The 19134-nt window shown below is 43.6% G+C and overlaps 2 protein-coding genes across 4 annotated transcripts in view; one reads left to right on the top strand and one right to left on the bottom strand.

Annotated features, from left to right (window-relative positions):
- Positions 1–19134, bottom strand: part of CYFIP1 (cytoplasmic FMR1 interacting protein 1) — a 64112-nt gene that overhangs the window by 11053 nt on the left and 33925 nt on the right. For all 3 annotated transcript variants that reach the window (XM_048963893.1, XM_048963878.1, XM_048963888.1), the window contains exons 23-25: positions 15837–15924; positions 5266–5409; positions 3355–3445 (exon numbers count right to left, since the gene is read on the bottom strand). In XM_048963893.1, coding sequence (XP_048819850.1) covers positions 3355–3445; positions 5266–5409; positions 15837–15924 — 323 coding nt within the window. The remainder of the gene's footprint in view (positions 1–3354; positions 3446–5265; positions 5410–15836; positions 15925–19134) is intronic.
- Positions 7410–12665, top strand: LOC125701672 (fibronectin type III domain-containing protein 9-like). Its single transcript, XM_048964057.1, has 2 exons — positions 7410–8331; positions 10248–12665. The coding sequence occupies exon 2, from the start codon at positions 10371–10373 to the stop codon at positions 11022–11024; it is 654 nt and encodes a 217-aa protein (XP_048820014.1). The 5' UTR covers positions 7410–8331; positions 10248–10370; the 3' UTR covers positions 11025–12665.

The following is a 19134-nucleotide window of genomic DNA, read 5'->3' as shown; positions in this document are numbered from 1 at the left end:
TCAGACAGAAGGAGCTACAATATGGAAAGCTTCTGAAAGTTTGGCTTTGCTGAGTTATCTGATATTGGAGCTCAGAAAATGGCCTCCCCTGTGTTTTTCTGCAAGTCCTTCAACAGCACTCCTATCTTTTCCTGCTGCGCATCTCCCCATGTCCCAACATTCTTTTCCGATGGACAAGTTTCAGAAAAATCTATGAATAAATTTCCTCCATGTTCTCCCCCAGGAGAATTCAAGACATGGCCCCCCAGCAAAATTAACCTACCCTTCCACTGATCCAAGTTCAGTCAAAATACCAGGAATACCTGGAAGCATCTGCAGCCTCTCTGCTATGCCCCAAGCTATCCTTCCCTTTCACTACTACTGCCCTCTTCCAGCCAAGGCTCCCTCCAGTCCTCATTAGATACTCCAGAAGATGTACAGGGGTGCAGGGGGAGACAGTTACCTGCTGGGTTGCTATGTTGAGCAGAAAGGCACAGCCAGCAGCACAACTGGTCAAAGGAGAGATGGCAGCACAGCTGGCAGCCACCCAGAGCCACAGAGCTGGGGGCTTCTCCCACATGGAGGGCAAACACGTGATCACAAGAGGTCACTGCCTCTTACATGTTGTAATGCCCAGTTTGCCTCACAGAAGGCCTCTAAGCCTCATCAAACAGCAGAGCTGAGGAGCTGTTTTCCTTACCACAACCAATGGCATTCCAGAGTGGCCAGGACATGAAATACTTGTTTATGAAAAGAAGGAAAGCTGTATTTAAATTCTAGGAAAACACCAGAAGAAAAATTTTACTTCCAAGATCAAAAGTCAAGTTCAGACTTTTACAAACTATTATTCCTTTCAAGAGCTTCAGAGACATTAACAGGTCCCTTCAAGAACCCTTACACTTGATGTATTTTTAGACAAATATTTTTATGACTACAAGATGAGCCAGTTCCCCACTGCTGTAAGATTGTTTCTATGGAAACAAATCCATTGGTGAGCAGGAGTCCTGAACAATTCTAATGCCACTGTCTGTACTCTGCTCCTTTTAGCAAGAATAAACCTCTTCAGAAATCCACAGGTCCAGAGGGCTGATCACGTAGAGCTCCCAGAACTGCAATCAGCGGAGTTCAAATAAAGCTCTCCATCAAAGTTTGGAGCACATGAAATAGCTGGAGCCTTACTGAGCAAACTTAAATTGCTTTGCTCGTGGAGAATGGACTCAGGAAGTTAATTCTAAATTGATGAACTAATGTTACATCGAGGCAGACGAGAGTCTGTGTACCTAATCCATAAATTGGAGTCATAGCTTTGGTCTTTATGTGTAGGCAGCGGTAGGTATAAAGAAGTGATTAAATGAGTTAGGGATGAAAAGCAGCATACAAACATGTTCTGTAAGATGCAAACTTCCTACTACAACTACTGAACACTGCTTCTGCAGCAGGCTGCCAGAGGCAGAGAAGGCAAGAGACAGCAGTTGGCATGCACTTGCTTGCATTTTCAGTGTGAGCCAAGTGAATAAGGTGAACAAGTGGCAGAAACCGCACAGAGATTTGAGCAGAGAAGAGAGGACAGTTTTTGAATCAAACGTGGGTTGAGCCTTTTCCTTCCATACTATGACAATTCCTCTCAGCATGCCAGACTGGGGCTAAAATCTACAGCAGGTTGCCATCACAGAGAACATTTTCCGTCACCAATCAGACACGCTCCAAGGGCAGGCAGCTCATGATGGAAGGGCTCCAGAGGCAGCAGCGCGATTCTTCAGTTATGCTACAGCCAGATGAAAACCCCCTGAGTTTCCACACGTTTTTTTGTTTAGTAGCTTCAGTAAGAACACACAGAAAAGCTGTGACTGTGCTACAAAGACTGCCTCTGCCGCTTCTCGGAAGAAGTTATCAAGTGTTCTTTGCTAGAAATATTTCAGCACAGAAAAATACCCATCGAGACAAAATCAGCCTGTGCACCAGCCACAGACATGCTTAGGGGACAGAATCAAGTGGGTTTTTTGAGATCCATTCCAATTCGAGTAGCTGTATGTCTTCTACCGTAACATGAAGAACTCTGATATCTCAGGACAGCAGGAATCCAATCATAGAGCATTTCTTTTCAAGTAGTAATTATGAGGTCGAAGTTGTTAGCGTTCTCTAGAAAACCAGAATGTTAAGAAGATTTTAAAAGGTTTAGGTCCTGCAGCAAGAGTAGATAATCTCTGTGAATAGCTGCACAAGTAATGTTTTGTCTTTCTTACAGGATAGATTGCCTTTTTATCTCAGGAGAAAGTTTCTGTTTAGGTCCCTAATACTTCTTAAAGTTGAGGATTTCTGGCAGAGAACACAGGCTTCCTAACCTCACCTGCAGCTCACCTCAAACCTCAGTGATGCAGACTCTGTATCTGAGAATACATGCTATTGTGGCCAGGACTTAATGAGTGGCTAAAATTCTCAGAAAGATTATTTTTAAGCTGCTAAGTACCATGAGTCATCCATTTCTATGCTCCAGGGAGAAAAACAGGAAGGAAACACTTAGCGAGTCCTCGATTTCGTTTAACATTGGTAATGAGCGTCAAGCAAGCTGTGGGAAGCAGAAAAAACAACCTTACTCCATTTGGAGTGGCATTTAATAAACCTGAAGAACTCTGAAATAATAAAGATATGCTCAGAAGGTGGGTGGCACATGGAAAGATTAAAAGATTAATTTGTGTTAATTAGATATTGTGGAGGAGGAATATTTTGAAGGGGGAAGCAGTTTCAAAATTTCAGAGAACAATGTGATAAATACTAATTAGCCAATTATTTCCCCACAGGGGCATGTAACTTTCAAAGACGTTTCTTCTCCAACTGTTATACTTCCTGCTAAGAGGCCGAGGTGCTCCCTGCACAACCTTCTGACACAACTGCTCTGGCAGGACCAGTCTGTCCCTCAGCAGTAATGTTCCTTTTACCTTACATTTCATAAGGGCAAAGCAAGAGGAAATGAAGGCTTTCCTGGAGAGTCAGGATTATCTAAATGAGACATTTTAACAGCACTGGTACAAAGGGCTAACTTGCAGAGGGAAAGCTCAACGTGCTTGAGATAAAGAGCAGAATGAGAAACTACAGTGAATATCCCAGCTCAAGGTAATCGTGTCATAAAGCTATCTATAGACAGACTGCCATCCTTTCATTTTCCCTAAGGACTGAAGTTGTAAAACACCATCTAATCCTTTATTAAGTATTTTCAGAAAGCTCAGCCCTTAACGATACTTGCTATGAAAAAAACGACTAAGTTCTGTTTAATGGGACAGAGAAGAGAGGGAGAGACAGACAGAGCTACATATAATCCAGAAGACAGTAATTAGTATCATTTTATTAAGTTTATAGTAACACCAAACGTGAACTAACCTGGAGAACCATACTCGTGTCTTGGCAACCTACAGATCTTAGGCATCACCTCCATCAGGGTCTTGACATACTGAAGAATTGTCCCTTGTAACTAAGAGAAAAGAGGCACTTGTTAATGTGTTACTAGAGAAAAACAAAAATTGTGTTCAAGCCACATACAGACTGAACGTGGTCTTGAATTTAGCCCTGTGCCAGCCATCATCTTCAAAAAAGGTCACTCTTTCAAATGAGGACAACTGCATTTTCCTTCACATGGTATTAGCTGCTTTTTGCTACAGGAAGAATGGCTTGACAGCTAAAGCCAGGAAGGAAAAAGTAGTACAGGAAATCACCAACTTTTCTTACAGCAAGCCTCGACTGTCCAACCAACTTTTTGATGTTAGTAAACAAGTTCATCAGAATGTTTTCAAAAGCAGCAAAAGAATAATGCTTAGTATGAGACATGTCTGTAACAGCTTCAACTGGCTATTCTAGGCACACCAGTTAAGACACAGCTCCAGTCCATAGTCATACCTTCCTGCCATAGACACCTATCTCCCAACATCTGAGCATTCAGATCATGCATCCCCCCACCTTGAGGCTTTTCAGCCATCTTAACTAATGCTTACTTGTTCTATGCTGCCTTTAATAAATTGAGGTGATCTGCAAAAAGTAAAAATAATCCCCCTCAAAACAATAAACCAACACTCAGCTCCAAAGCATGAAAATTACGTTTCCATCTTTCCCTGAAGATTATACCACAGAATCATATAGAATCACAGAATCATAGAATGGCCTGGGTTGAAAAGGACCACAATGATCACCTGGTTTCAACCCCCTGCTATGTGTGAGGTCCCCAACCACCAGACCAGGCTGCCCAGAGCCACATCCAGCCTGGCCTTGAATGCCTCCAGGGATGGGGCATCCACAGCCTCCTTGGGCAACCTGTTCCAGTGTGTCACCACCCTCTGAGTGAAAAACTTCCTCCTAATATCCAAACTAAACCTTCCCTGTCTCCATTTAAAACCATTGCCCCCGGCCCTATCACTATCTACACTTTACCCCCAGCACTCCTTCAAACAGGCTCCATCTTTTCAGACATTTCAAAAACATACTTAGAACACTGTTGGAATGACAATAAACAATTTGTCAACTGCCTGAAGTGAGCTTAAGAATAGTACAGCTATGCACCTCTTACATTTGGACTAAGTTGGCAGCATGCTCCTTGCAGAAACACGAGCTGGAGAGGGAAAAACCACTCCTGTAGCTTAAACTTACTAGCAACACATTATGATTGTATGCAAAGATGTTCATACAGTAAACAAACAGCCTCCCAACTCCTAGTTCCAAAAAAGGTTGTTTCCAGTACTAGTATCCATAGGCTGTATGGGTAACTCCTCCAACATCTGATGGTCTGAGCACTCCTCTGAATAGGCCTGATGCTACCCACTTCTAGATAAAAGCACTGAGATTAAGCCTTCCTTGTGATTAAGGCTCATCCATCAGTGACATTATTAATCAAAGCCCTGAAGTCACAGAAGGCAGAAAGCACACTCCAGCTGCTTTAAAGCATTCTGAGAGAGTAAATTTATGGTACATTTTTTAGTTTCAACCAACTCAGTGGAAACATTTATACTTTTCCAGAGTTTATCTAGGACCCAGCAGCATAGATCTCCACAAATTGAATGAATCCCCAAAGCAGAATTCAAGATTTTCAAAACACTGCTCAGCTTCCCAAGGTATATCTTCTATTGCTTTCACGAGACACCAAGCATTCCCAAATACAGCTTGTACTGAATTTCAGTGGGTGTAACATTTTAATTTAAGCTGAAATCTTAGTTTCCTTAGACATCCTACTTCCATTTTATTTTTCTTAAGATATTTCCTACCAGAAGCTATTCGGAATAGCAAAACTGACAGACAATGGCATACCAGGCTCTTGACGACTTTCAGCAGCTCCTCCATCACCACAGCAATCCCCTGATAGCCAAGAAGCCTACAGATGACTTTAAAGTGAGGGGGGCCAACAAAATTCCTATAGTTGCTGTAGATGCTTGAATATGCCAGATTCAATGCCTGAAATGAGGAAAAACAGATTGCATTAAATGAAAAATCTAAGCTGACTGCATCTTACAAATAATCTCATTTAAACACCACTTTGTAGAGTATTAAGAACAACGTAAATCTTGTATCTCACTCTCTGTCCAGAAAGTTAAAATATAAAGCTTCATTTTCGGAAGGCAGGAACTCTCTTGCTAAGCAAGAAAAGCCCATAAGAAGTAAAAAGAACAAAAAAGTATTTACTCACCAGACATTTTTCACTTGACATTTATAAAGTCACAAACATTACCTCATGTATTTTTCTGTTTACACAAGTAGAAAAGGATGATGGGTGCACGAATTTGAAGCACAATTTCTATTCCTATGCAGTCCATTTTACGTACAACACATCTTAAAAGAAGTGACTTCAATTTTCAGCTCACAACAGGTGTTGTAAACCTCTGTAAGAGGACCCCCTTACAGAAAACAGCCTTTTGCAGTTACTGCTCTCTCTAGCTAATTAATAAGGATCTCTGTTCTGCAACCCCCTTAGCTGTACACAAGATTAAAGCAAATCCAAGTCTGGGATGCACCCTCACAAAAATTCTTTTGGAGTTTATAAAGAAACACAGGATCAAGTTAGAAGGGACTCTTAAAGGTCACCTAGTCCAACTCCCCTGCAATGAACAGAGACACACCTACAGCTACATCAGGTCACTCAGAGCCCTGACCAGTCTGACCCTGAGTGTCTCCACGGATGGGGCATCCACCACCTATCTGGGCAACCTGTGTCAGTATCTCATAACTCTTATTGCAAAAAATTTCCTTATATTGAACCTAAATATCCCAGCTTTTGGTTTGAAACCATTTCCTCTTGTCCTATCACCACAGACCCTCCTAAAGAGTCTGTCCTTTTCTTTCTCAAGCCCCCCTTTAGATACTGAAAGGCTGTGCTCAGCTCACCAGGCTGAACAGCCCCAGCTCTCTCAGCCTGTTCTTGGAGGAGAGGTGTTCCATCCTTGGGTTATTTTTGCAGTCCTCTGGACACGCTCCAACAGCTCCATGTCTATCCTGTACCGAGGATTCCACATCAGGATGTGGTACTCCAGGTGAGGCCTCCCCAGCTCAGAGCAGAGAGGCAGGATCACCTCCCTCACCCTGCCAGTCACTCTTCTTCTGATGCAGCCCACAATTTGGTCGGCTTTCTGTGCTGACTTACGTCCAGCTTCCCATCCACCAGTATCCCATGTTTTTCAGCAAGGCTGTGCTCTATCCTTACATTCCACAGCCTGTACTGGTAGTGGAGCTCAGAGCCTTGGCTACACCAAAGAGTAAGCAGAAATATACAAACGGATGCTGGATATGGATTTAGAAAATGTTTGCTAAAGCTATGGATCAAAGGGGAGTTGGCCAACTTCACCTGGGGTGCAGCAAAGGACCACAAAGAGAATTAAGGGCTACAGCATCTGTTCTACAAGGAAAGACGGAGCTAGGTTTGTCAGCCTGGAGAGAAGGCGGATCCTGTCCATGTGTAAATGTACTTGGTGGGGTAGTAAGGGAGCTGGGCTCAGCTCAGACGTGCTCAGCGCCAGGACAACGGGGCACAAACAGGAAACTCCAGTTAAACACGTTATTACTGGAAGAGTGGTCAAACAGGGAGGCTGTGCAGTCTCTGTCCTTGAAGATGTTCAAGGCTGCAGCCCTGAGCAACTCACTAGAGGCGGCCCTGCCATGGCTGATGGCTGACGTGTCTTCTGCCACCCTGTGAAGACAATGTTCATTCCAAACTCTCAGCGACTGAACAGCACGAAGCTGCAGTCCCTCATGTACAACAAACCTATCTGTGCAGATTTCTGCTCACACTGAGAGGATCTGGGACACTGAAGAGGATGAGAACTGGTAAAATATTAAGCGTGCAGACAAATGTCCCAACATATGAAACATTTTATAGAGTTATCCCAAAAAGGAAAGACTCCTTTTCTTTCTCCTGATGTTCCCAATCAGGTAAATCTACACATTAAACACGCCCAAAGTGTTTCAGCCACAGCACAAAGAGAATTTTCCTTCACTGGCTTAAAGCACCCCACTGCCACCAGCTCTCTCGTATGCTGGTTAAAAGGGAGCTCCCTTCATACAGCAGAAATCTGTCACAGAAAGGCAAGCCCTAAAAACATGGTTTCATTATAAATAACTCACCAATGCATACCAGTAAGTCTGCCAATCTAATAATACACCATTTTCCAAGTAACCTTTGCAGAGAAGCACCTGACATAATCTACCTGTAAGCACGGGATCAGCAGTAAGTGAAGCAGGACCGAGGATTCAGAAAACCCCATCACACATCATTGCTGCTTTCCCCCCATGGTGCACTAAACCATAAAACACCGAGGGAAAATGCCACTAACACAGAGGGAGGGGAAGGTAGAGAGAGGGAGCTTACGTTTGTTCAGCTACGCCTTGCTCCCTCCCCTCCTGAAAGTGAACAAAACAACAACAAAAAAAAGAGTTGCTGGTTGCTGATGTCATCCAAGAGCTAACATAAATCACTCACAGCACCACCAGTACAGGCACAGGAGCATATAACAGGGATGTGCAGGCAGCGTGCTGCCCAATGTGAAGCAAGCAAGGGAGGGGGGGGAAAGGACATGATTTTTTTCCTCTATGTTCTTTGAAAACCAAGGCAACAGCACCTTTAGACAAGATGTGGCCCTGCCTGAATTTAAGTAGAAGAGACAAAGAAACCATGCACCAGCAGTGCCGTGAGGAAAAAGACAGGAGCGAGCAGTGAGAACTCAGTCCCAGGAATCTGAAGGGAAGAGAAAGCAAACTGGCAACAGAGAGCATGAAGCTCCAGTAACTCCTGATGAAAACGATGCAGAACGTTTGGTGCCTGTTCATTCATTTCCTCGGCATCACCACCCGACAGTCCTGGTCTGACATTTCTCCCAGGAGGCAATGGTAAGTACTGACTTCAAAAAACACCAGATGTGCTTTCCAAACATTTACTTGTACTAATTATGCATCTTATAACAAATGATGTGTTATAATGACAGAAAAAAATAGTATTATTGTTATTTAGTAAAGCACCAAATACTCTACTTAAAAAATGCTGTGATGAATAAATGTTTCTAGACAGTATTAGGAAGTGTTCTATAAAAAATAATTACATTTTTAAATAATTGGGATTCACCAGCTAGAAAGGAGACAATTGAACAATGAAAAGGTCTGCTCCTACCAATGTTCAGAAGTCAGTTACGTGTCAAAATGTGTCTCTCTGTTAAGCTTATCTGATAGAAAACTCAGTTCCTTTATCCGGCTGCTGTACTGAAAAGAGTGCACTTAACTTGATCAGGAAGGCAGCACCATACCATCACAGAAACATTAAGGCTGGAGAAGACCTCTGTGATCCCCCAGTCCAACCATCAGCCCATCCCCACCATGCCCACTGCCCACGTCCCTCAGTGCCACATCCACACGGTTCTGGAACACTTTCAGGGATGGTGACTGCACCACCTCCCTGGGCAGCCTGTGCCACTGCATCACCGCCCTTCCTGACCAGACTTTGCATAGGAAAGAATATTAGCAATTAAAAAAATAAAATAAAATAAAATAAAATAAAATAAAATAAAATAAAATAAAATAAAATAAAATAAAATAAAAAAGCACTACAATGATAAAAGCTGTATTTCACCAACTAAACCCAGCTTGAGAAAGCTCTTCTGGAGTGCACCAGGGCTAAGCACCGTGACTGATGGCAACAGTGTGGGGCCATCACAGCAGCTGCCTTAGCTGCGGATACAGAGGTGCAAACTCACCAGCAGGAAAGGAGAACAGCAGGGAACATGCAGTTAATGTAAAACACGATGGGAGACAAAAATACTGGCTGGTGACGGCTCTGCATGCTGCTTTGTTTTCAGTTAGCCATGACTGGAAGAAATCAAAGACTTGTGGGTGGCGGAGAAATTTATCACTCAATTGCCACTCTTACCATCCCTTGCCAAGTAAGAAAATCAGTTGCTCATGAATTGGATCACAGAAATCACCATTTAAGTAGAATAAAATGCTAGATACTCAGAGAGAAAAACAAATGCTGCATTTCTTAAAACAAAACAAAAAACAATACATACAAAACCAACCCAAACCCCACTTATCAACACACTCATCAGGCAAGAAGTAACTGCAACAGGTAAGCAGTTCGTTAGTTGGGTGGTTCATCTGGCTGTCTTCAGTCTAATGCCAATTCAGACAAGAATTTCAGTTTAATATAACGTTCAACATTACTTTTTCATAACAGTGTCCCTTAACATAAGATTAAGCTACGTACAAAGATTTTTTTCCTAACAGAAATGCTTGGTTTACTAACCAGAATACTCCAGTACTGTTCCAGGGAAGAGATGTATTAATGCATTCGTTTAAACTTCTGATCATTCACTTTTTCCCTGTTGGATGGCTGCATTTTTCACAACTGTAAAGGATGTTTTCAATCTTGAGAAGTTTTTATTTTACCTCATGTCACCTGAAACAAACTCCTCTGGCCAAAATACCCACAGACTTTATTCTAAGGACTGTATTACATTTATGCACTTAAAAGAGAGCAGGCAAATTCTGAATGGGATACTGAGGGCTATTACCCCTTGGCTCCGTGTTATGAGGGCACAGTAAAATGAAAATCCCTTTGGAAGAAAGTGGCTCCCCAAAGCCAAACCCAGTAGAATACACCATCTCTCAGAGACAAGATGCAGCTGGTCACGTGGACAGGCAGCAGCAATGACTGAACTAATACAGGCACATATTTAGCCTTTAACCTGGCGAAGAACTATGTAGTTTAAAGCTAAGAGCATTGTTTCCTAACAAATTCCTTCTTTGAATTACAGAGTGCTATGATCCCCACAGCATCCCCTGTGCTGCAGCATCTCAGCTGCCATTCTAGGAAGCAATAATTCCTTTGGGAAGGGGGATCACTGCTGGCAAAGCCAATACACCACAGCAACACCGCAATGGGAATAACTGTCCAGAACATCACAGGGAACACAGCGATGGTGATTTGGCCCAGAATGGCCAGCTGTGCCGACAGCTTTTACAGTGTCATGTATCACCCCAACTGGAACAGCGTGCTGTCCAGCTACTCCAGGAAGAGTTTCCAGAGGGAGGAGAGGGTGCCTGCCAGCCGCTCCTCATTCGTGGTGGAAAACCTCACCCCGCTGACCACGTACCTCCTGTGCGTCACCTGCCAGTCCGCCAGCCCTTCCAGTGACCAGTGCCAGGTGTTCAACACGCTGGAACAAGACCCGGCATCTGCTAACACCACCAAGAAGGAGCTGGCATTGGGCATCTGGCTGGCCAGCAGCCTCCTGCTGCTCATCATTGCCGCAATCCTCCTCTACGGCTGCCTGCACCTGCTGTGCCGTGCTAGGCGTGAGCGGTCACAGGGCCAAGCCGGGGCCTCCCAGAGGGAGGCACATGACTTGGAGGAGCCCAGCAGGCAGAGCCAAGTGCTGCAGGACAGACAGGAGAGGCAGCCAGATGGCATCCAGCTGGCCACCATCATTGAGAATCCTGCAGTCTGCAGGGAGCCTGGCCAGCCAGTCTCCAGCAGCCGGGAACGAGCGCCAGCAGCAGGACAGTGCCCTGCTGTCAGTTGGGAACCATAGGTCACGGCAGAGCTGTACTCCCATCTGTGCCTGCTACCTTTGTGGCTCTTTCCAGTGCCCTACACAGCCACTGATGCCCTGGGTGAAAGCTGAGGTTCCCCAGAAGTTTGCTAGTTAAAAAAGAAGCATGGAGCAAGCCATTGGCTTGCATCTGGGGGCAGATTTGGTTGCTTTCCTTCCATAGAAATGAGCAAACAGACATAAAAACAAACATAGACAGTGACCAAGTTATTTTTTTTTTCTTTTTTTTCTTTCTTTTTTCTAAGAAATACAAACAAGAATAGAAGTTTCCACATGAGAGCTCAGTTTGCCATATTGAAGCACACGCCCTGAGCATGAGAGCTTGCTGGTACACGTGTCACTGCCCAATTCTGACCACTTCTCACTCGCTCTCAATAGTGCCCACTCTCAGCAACGGCTCAGTCACAGCACATCAGCTACACTCATTGGGTTTTCATGGTGTCCTTTCATCTCAGAAATCTCCACTCAGCTGGACACACACAGTACAGCACCTCTGCAAGGACAATTCCATACAGCTTAAGAGATGCTCCAGGCTAACCTTACTTGGCACTCTGTGGCTCCCACCAGAGGCTCCTTTCCGCACTGCAGGCAAGTGACTTCCCGCAGGGGCAATGCAGTTCAGAGAAGCAGCTCCTGGTCCTTCCTCCTTTTTTGACAACAGAACTCATCCAGCAGCTGCCAGCTTCCAACCACATTCAAAGTTTTGTACAGCCAAGGGGCAAGGAAGTAAAAACGTGCTGAAATGCATTTCCTGTTTGTAACAACCAAATCTGCTCCTCATCTCACTCTGCGTTGGACTTCATGGCAAAGTATCAAGCAAAGTCCTCAGACAGAAACCTGTTCACCTTTGCAAAATGATGAATCTTGTCTCGTTTATGTGTAAAAGTCACCCTGCTTGAAATCTCTTTACATTCCCTAAAAACGTAGTAAATCTTTGCATCGCTGTGTAACATGGTCTTTCTGAAAGAAGGATGCACTCACTGTGCCTGCAGGTATTTTAAGCAGCCACTGGCACAGACATCCACGTACAGCCTGCCCCACTGACACAGCCTGGCTATGCCAGCAGAGGTACAGGGTGGGCAGCCACTGGGCCAACATGCATCCCAGCAGGCAGTGTGGCTCAGCAGCTGCTCTGTTCTGACCACAACTCCCACAGCTTGTGAAAAACCTCAACCCTCGTCTTGCTGGAAAAATAGATGAGCACATCTAAGCATCAGGCTGCTTTACTTTTTTCTCCCAGGACAAGTGAAATATGGAGAAAGGTGTGCCAAAAAAACAGGAGAGTATTTCTTCTCCAGAAAAAACCACCTCAGAAGGCATCTTTGTTGCATTAAGTTGGCAACGTGTTCTCCATCCCTGCACAGCACCTCCTACAGCTGACAAGTGTTTGTCTGACACCAATCTTAAATAAACCATGAAGATGACAGCACTTCTCTGTTGTTTGAAGTCAGGGTGAATCATGAAATGCACTGATAAACTCTTCAGAATGTAAGGGAAACACTACAGGTTTGCTTCCAAAAAAGGATGAGGGTGGTGGGCAAAGATTTGAATTAATAATTCAGCTGATAACAAGATGCGGCACAGTGCAAACTGGTGTCTATTTGCACACCAACACAGATAGAAACCATCATCTTTATACGGAGAAGTATATTCCAAAGGGCTGAGGTTTTTTTCACTAAATAACTCAGCACATACAAAATGCAGAAGACATACAAGTGTGAAAAAGTTCCGTAAGTGTTGTTTAAGGCAGAAAGCTGACTATTAAACTCTGGTCTACAGAACCAGGCACTTTATAATCAGGCACTCTTGCCAACAATGCTCTGGAGGTGCTGCAAGCACAGCACTGACAGCCAGGCAAGGGCAGCCACCGTCACAGAGAAAGGACATAAACCTGTTAAAGAGTGTCCAAAGGAGGACTACAAAGATGGTGAAGGATCTGTAGGACAAGGTGTATGACAAGCAGCTGAGGTTGTGTTCAGCGCAGAGGAGCTGAGGGGAGGCCTGATGGCGGCTGCAGCTCCTCACAGGGAGCAGAGGGGCAGCGCTGAGCTCGGTGTGACAGCGACAGGGCCCGAGGGAACGGCATGGAGCTGTCAGGGGAGGGCAGCTGGGGGTCAGGGAAAGGGGCTGCACCACAGGGCAGAGGGCATGGAATGGGATGCACAGGGCTGTGGGCACGGCCCCAGTGCTGCTGGAATTCGAGGAGTGTTTGGACACTGCTCTCAGAGACAGGGTTTGATTTTTGGACTGGTCCTGTGTGGAGCCAGGGGCTGGACTTGATGATCCCTGTGGCACCCTTCCACCTTGGGATATCCTACAATTCTACCAGTCATTCACACGTAATGTTAGTTCCGAACGCCCAGAACAGACTATTTCTTATACCTGCATTAGTCTTTCCTGCATCCAGCCAACGCTCCCAAATTTCAGCTGACATCCATTTTGCTAATCCTACACACATTTCAGTGGTGTAAGGGGATTGTAATGTCAAACACTCCTGCTCACTTTCAAGGCCAATAGCTCTGTCCTGTCTCCAGCTCTGCTCCCAGCTCAGCCAGAATAAGTTATACCTATGGTCTTCTGTTTTGATAATGAAGATACTGCTAAGAAAACTTTGGATACAGTAAAGATTGCGGACACAACTGTCTATGCTGAACATGAATACAATTAACACAGACCAAATGATTTAACCCATGTAGAAATATATGAGAACGAGTGAGCCCCTTGAGATCAAAACTAGAAATATCATCAGTGGTTCACAAACAAGTTCTGTGCTTGTGCAAAAATTCTGCACAGCAAGTGTGTAACTACTACAATCCCATACACGCCCAAGTATTTGCATGCACAGGGAGCCACCATGCCTCTGCCCTGACCTAAATAAACACCAATAATTGCTTAAAACCAACCAAACAAAAAATCCAGTTAGAAAAAGAAAAAACAAAAAACCACACACACATTCCTTGGGTATCTAATCAATACAAAGTGCTTACCTGAATATTCCGAGTAGTTCAAATACTCAGAAAGACAGCAAAAATAAATACACAGCTGTTCCACATTCCTCTATTAAACCACACATGTAGCAATTGAACAGTTTAACAGTTAAAAGACTCAAAACTTGTCACAGAGTGCATCTACTGGCTGTGCAGTACACAGAATAACATCTCATGGTAATATCACTGTGGAATTTGTAGCACCCATCGTGTAAGAAACACCACCTGTTACTTGCTGTGTACGTAGAAATTTCCTTACAATTCCATTCTGATATTCTCAATTCCAAAACGCACTGGAGTCAAGAATAAAATATATACTTCTGTAAAAATTCAGAACTAGTAAGGAATCCTTGCTAACACAGGTGCATCTAGTTACAAAATTTGCTCCAGAAACACACAGAACCATAGAATGGCTTGGGTTGAAAGCAACCTCAAGGATCACGAGTCTCCAACTCCCTGCCACAGGCAGGGCCACCAACCTCCCCATTTAATACTAGACCTGGGGCCCCACGCTAGTATTAACCTAATTAGGCTAATACTAGGCTGCCCAGGGCCCCATCCAACCTGGCCTTAAACACCTCCAGGGCGTTCAACCTCCACAACTACTCCAGACAGCCTGTTCCAGCACCTTACCACTCTCTTGAACCAAACATCTAAGAAGCCCTTTGATGGCTTCTCTTCATAGCACTACAGAAAAATATTCAGATATCTAAAAACGTATGGCTTTCAGAGTAAGGATTACTGAACTCATTTTAATAATGTAACCTTACTGATAAAATGTTCCCCGGCAAATCCTCCTCACTCGCCCCACTGTGTCATCATTTAGATAAATTACGTTAACAATCTGCACTAAATTCAGTGAGCTTTCTGGTCTTTACACAGCATCTGGTGAATTCCTAAAATAGTAAAGAACACAATAACTCTAATGTAAGAGAATCCTGTGCTCCTATAATTTACCATTGCCAGCTGGAGAACAATTACATAAAAACACTTTTCACAGGACCAGATGATCACTTGTTACTGTTCCGTATTAAAAATAAAACTAAAAGGTGAAGCTTTCCAACTCTTTTACATGCTAAAGCATGAAAATTTTAAGGGAGCAGCAAATTCATTATGTCTAAGATGTGTAACTGCACAGAGTAAACAACTACAAATCACACAGGCTTCTGTGGAAATCCTGCACGAACCTGCAGAGCACCACGAGGCCAGTACAAGATGAAGAGATGAGCTGACCAGAATGCCAAGCTCATCACAGAGACTGTGACATCCTCAGTTTGAAGTTGCCAAAGATATGGTACATTTTCTCTAGAATAATTCAAGCAGTTTAGTATCTGATAGTTTAGGATAGTAAGAGTGTCTATATTCCTGCTATGCCAGACAATAACTGAAGCTGTTTTTCCCACCTGTTCTTGTCTTTCCTGCTACACCTTTAGCAGCATAGCAAGGAAGTGGCTGCACTCAGGATGGGCTCTCATTCTCCTTTCCCCAGCTGACTACTCTCTGAGCCTGCTCTGCCACTACAAGCAGCTGCAGTGCAAGGTGGTTGAGAGCAGGAGCTGTTTTTAGCCATCAGATAAGACTATCAGACTAATCACTTGCACTTTGGCTAAAATACACTGTGGACTTCGTGGCACAGCCTAAAAACAAAGCGTACATTGAATTCAACACAACCACAGAATGTATTCGAGTCCATCTCTAGTAACTTTCATATGCATAAAATATATGAATATTTTTGGTAACATTCATGTGAAACAATACCCTTAAATACTGGCAAACCATAGACGTAAAGGGAATAAACTCCAACCTTTGATCCGTAGAGATACTGGGGCTGAGCATTGGGCTGCTTATCTCTCTGGAACTCCTGAGAAAATGGTAGCACAGTCCGAACAAATCTACAATAATAAAACAAAGACATAATTATTAACCCTTTAATTACTAGGTGTGTGTCTACTGCACTTTATCCTGTACACTACTGTTGTCTATGAATAACATCAAAGCCAGGCCAGTACCTTTCAGACCTGAGGATGGGAAAGCACAGAGCCTCCAAACACCTAAGCACAATGCAAAACTCAGTGGCCAAACTAGTGCTTGAATGTTTCATCATACTTGACTGATGTTCTATTATGTACATAGCAACAGAAACCAGGCCTAACAAACAGCATTACTGCTGTACATCGCACAAGGGGAAAAGAACTACAAGGACTTGGAATGCTGCAAAAGATGTGAACAAACATCCCCTCCGAACTGAGGGCTCCAAGAGCCTGAGAATCTGCAAGTCTGAATCCTCTCCTAAGCTATCAGCCCTGTGATAATGCTGTGTAATCACAGAATTCACATTTTACAGCAGTATGGTTTTAGTGGAGGAAGAAGTTAGTCAGCACCTACTACAACTTCAATTCTGCTTTAAATTTAAATGAAGCAAAATGAGGGACAGGATGGGGGTGCTTGTGGGTTAGGCATTTCTTGGTAAATGGCACAAAGTTGCACAGGCATAGGGAAGCTGAAAATGAATCATTTAAGAACTGCACATCAAGTGTTTGCATCCAGTCAAGCTGTTCCAGCTGATAGTGTCCAAAACAAATTGCACTTAAGAAAAGGTTTCAGAAGGGGAAGTCTGCAGCATTTATAACATTGAAAAATAATACCGTACTTGCATGTGTTTTTAAATATGTCCAAATTGAATTGAAACGCAAAATAAATGATCCATTAATCACTTCTCCTTGTAAATACCTAGGTATTCTATTTATGACAATTTTGTAGCTGAAAACAGGAACAGCTACCTAAACAAAATCTGTTCCGCCCAAACACGTACAAGTTGTACCATTCTGTTAAAAATTATTTGTACTACTTTTATTTCTGAGTAATCTGAATTTTTCTTCTGAGAATTTATAACTTCAAATAAACCTAACTTGAATTAGATGTTAGGAGGAAATTCTTCACTTAGAGGCGGTGAGGTGCTGGCACAGCTGCCCAGAGAAGCTGTGGTGCCCCATCCCTGGAGGCACTCAACGCCAGGTTGGATGGGGCCCTGGGCAGCCTGAGCTGGTGGGGGGCAGCCCTGCCCATGGCAGGGGGTGGGACTGAGCGGACTTTGAGGTCCCTTCCAACCTAAGCCATAAGTGATTTTTTCCCACAACACTAAAAGATATACATAGAAAACATTAAGTCCAGCATCACTTGCACTCTTCAATCTTTTTCAATGAGCAGGTATGTTCTGACATCCTGCAGGTTGCCTTCCTCCTGCTCCTCTTCCAAGCAACAGAAGTACCACTTTCAAGGACTGAGGAATCAACTCTCTCCCAATCAACCTACGACAAAGTGAGACAGATTTTACCTTCCCTCCAGCGCTGCTGGCTGCAGGTTTTGGCACATTACAGGATCACCAGTTCTTTTTCATTTTTAATCACTGTTGATGATCTCAGTAATTTATCCATTTTAATCAACACAGGTTGCAAGCAGCCAAAGTAGATTAAGTGGATGAAAAGCCTGCTGGCTTAACAGAGCTTTGCAGCGGTGATTGCTAAAGGATGACACGAGCCCTGAAGTATTTTCAGGATCAAATCATTTTATGTCAGTGTCTCTGTGATACTTCCCAGGAAGGAGTTCACAGTGAGCACTTTACAACCGACTGCCATCATCTATTTAAAAATATAAAGAGAAAACTGAAAAGGACCACTACGGTTAATGATCCCACTTCCTTGCTGCCACAGGCACCAGATCAGGCAATCTCATTCATAAACTTACTGAGCTTCAACTCACAGCAGTCCCTCCCTCTCTCCTCATAAAGTGTGCTTCTGGACTTCCCTGTCCAATGGATAGGGATCTTTTCAACGCCAGCCTACCAGCTCAAAGCACAGTCCCTACTCCCTTCAGGAATGCTAGATCCAGTGCACTCTTCGTGAATGTGAATGTCAAGCATACCTATCTGCACATTATATGGTACAATGCACCTTAAAAGCATTTGCATGACATTGCTAATGAATCTTGACCCCTTCTCCAAGCTGCTGAGTAAAACAAAGCATGCTATGGGAGCAGCACAGGGATGAAGTGATTGCTTTGGCTTGATCAAAACTGCAGCTACTACAGTTCAGCTCTGCCACTGGGACAAGCTCCTGTTTAGGCCACGGTTTCTTTGAGCTCTGAGGATTTAAGACCACACTTCACACAATCACCACTACACAACCCTTTAATTTGGGTTTTCTGCAGCTTGCCCATCACTGCAGTATCTAAGCATGCTGCAGTGCGCTGCTGCATGAAGTGCCAAGTACCATTCAAAAACAAGACCAGAGCAATTGGGAAGATAAAAGCTACAGGAGTGCACAAAACGTTTCTAAGTCATCCACACCGTCTGCTGTTTTACAGGGTTTTTTTTTTTTTACAGCTGTATTTCCAGTTGCTTAGAAATTGTGTGTGTGGCAGGGTTGGAGGTTGTTATGAAGGATGTTGAGAAGAAGAACTGGCTGACACTTAAGGATGGTGCTACTGGAGAAAAAGCAAACAAAATGGAGGGCATATTTAGCTAGAAAACAAGGCTTTAGGCCTTGGATTAGTACAAAAATGCTATGTCTTAATCTTTTCAAACAGCAAATGCCTGAGTATCACAAAGGAAATATCAATGTTCTTTCAAAATACAGTGGTCCTGGGTTTGGTGTGATTAAAGTAATAGTTGGACTTAGCCCAAAAAGAAACTGATAAAGAATTTCTGTTCCAAAATCAGGATCACATTAAAATCCATCAGTAACTTAAAGGGTCATTATAGGCTTATGTGAGATTCCCCACAGAATTCAGGATTTGTATAATATGTTGAGAGGAGATAGGACACCAGGACTGATGGCTGTCCTGGGAAGCTTGCATCAGTGTTTCAAGAAAACTCAGAAACCCTTAATCCCAATAAGCATCCAGATTGTCTTACACTTGTCTCACTTTCTTAACCCTGAACACAAAACACACTGTCAGCTCAGAAATAAGGCAGAAAACATGGCAGAAAAGGGAACACTAGCAGCAATACTTGAAAAGGAACAAAAAAGAAAAATCTTTAAGTTGCCCCTGAGCCTTCTGAATCTTCTGGATGGCCCAGTCATCCTAGTTCCACAAGTACAGAG

Source organism: Lagopus muta, chromosome 1 (genome assembly GCF_023343835.1).
Source record: "Lagopus muta isolate bLagMut1 chromosome 1, bLagMut1 primary, whole genome shotgun sequence".
In the NCBI taxonomy this organism is placed as follows: domain Eukaryota; kingdom Metazoa; phylum Chordata; class Aves; order Galliformes; family Phasianidae; genus Lagopus; species Lagopus muta.
The sequence above is the reverse complement of the archived record's forward strand: the minus strand, read 5'-3'. Positions and strand labels throughout refer to the sequence as shown.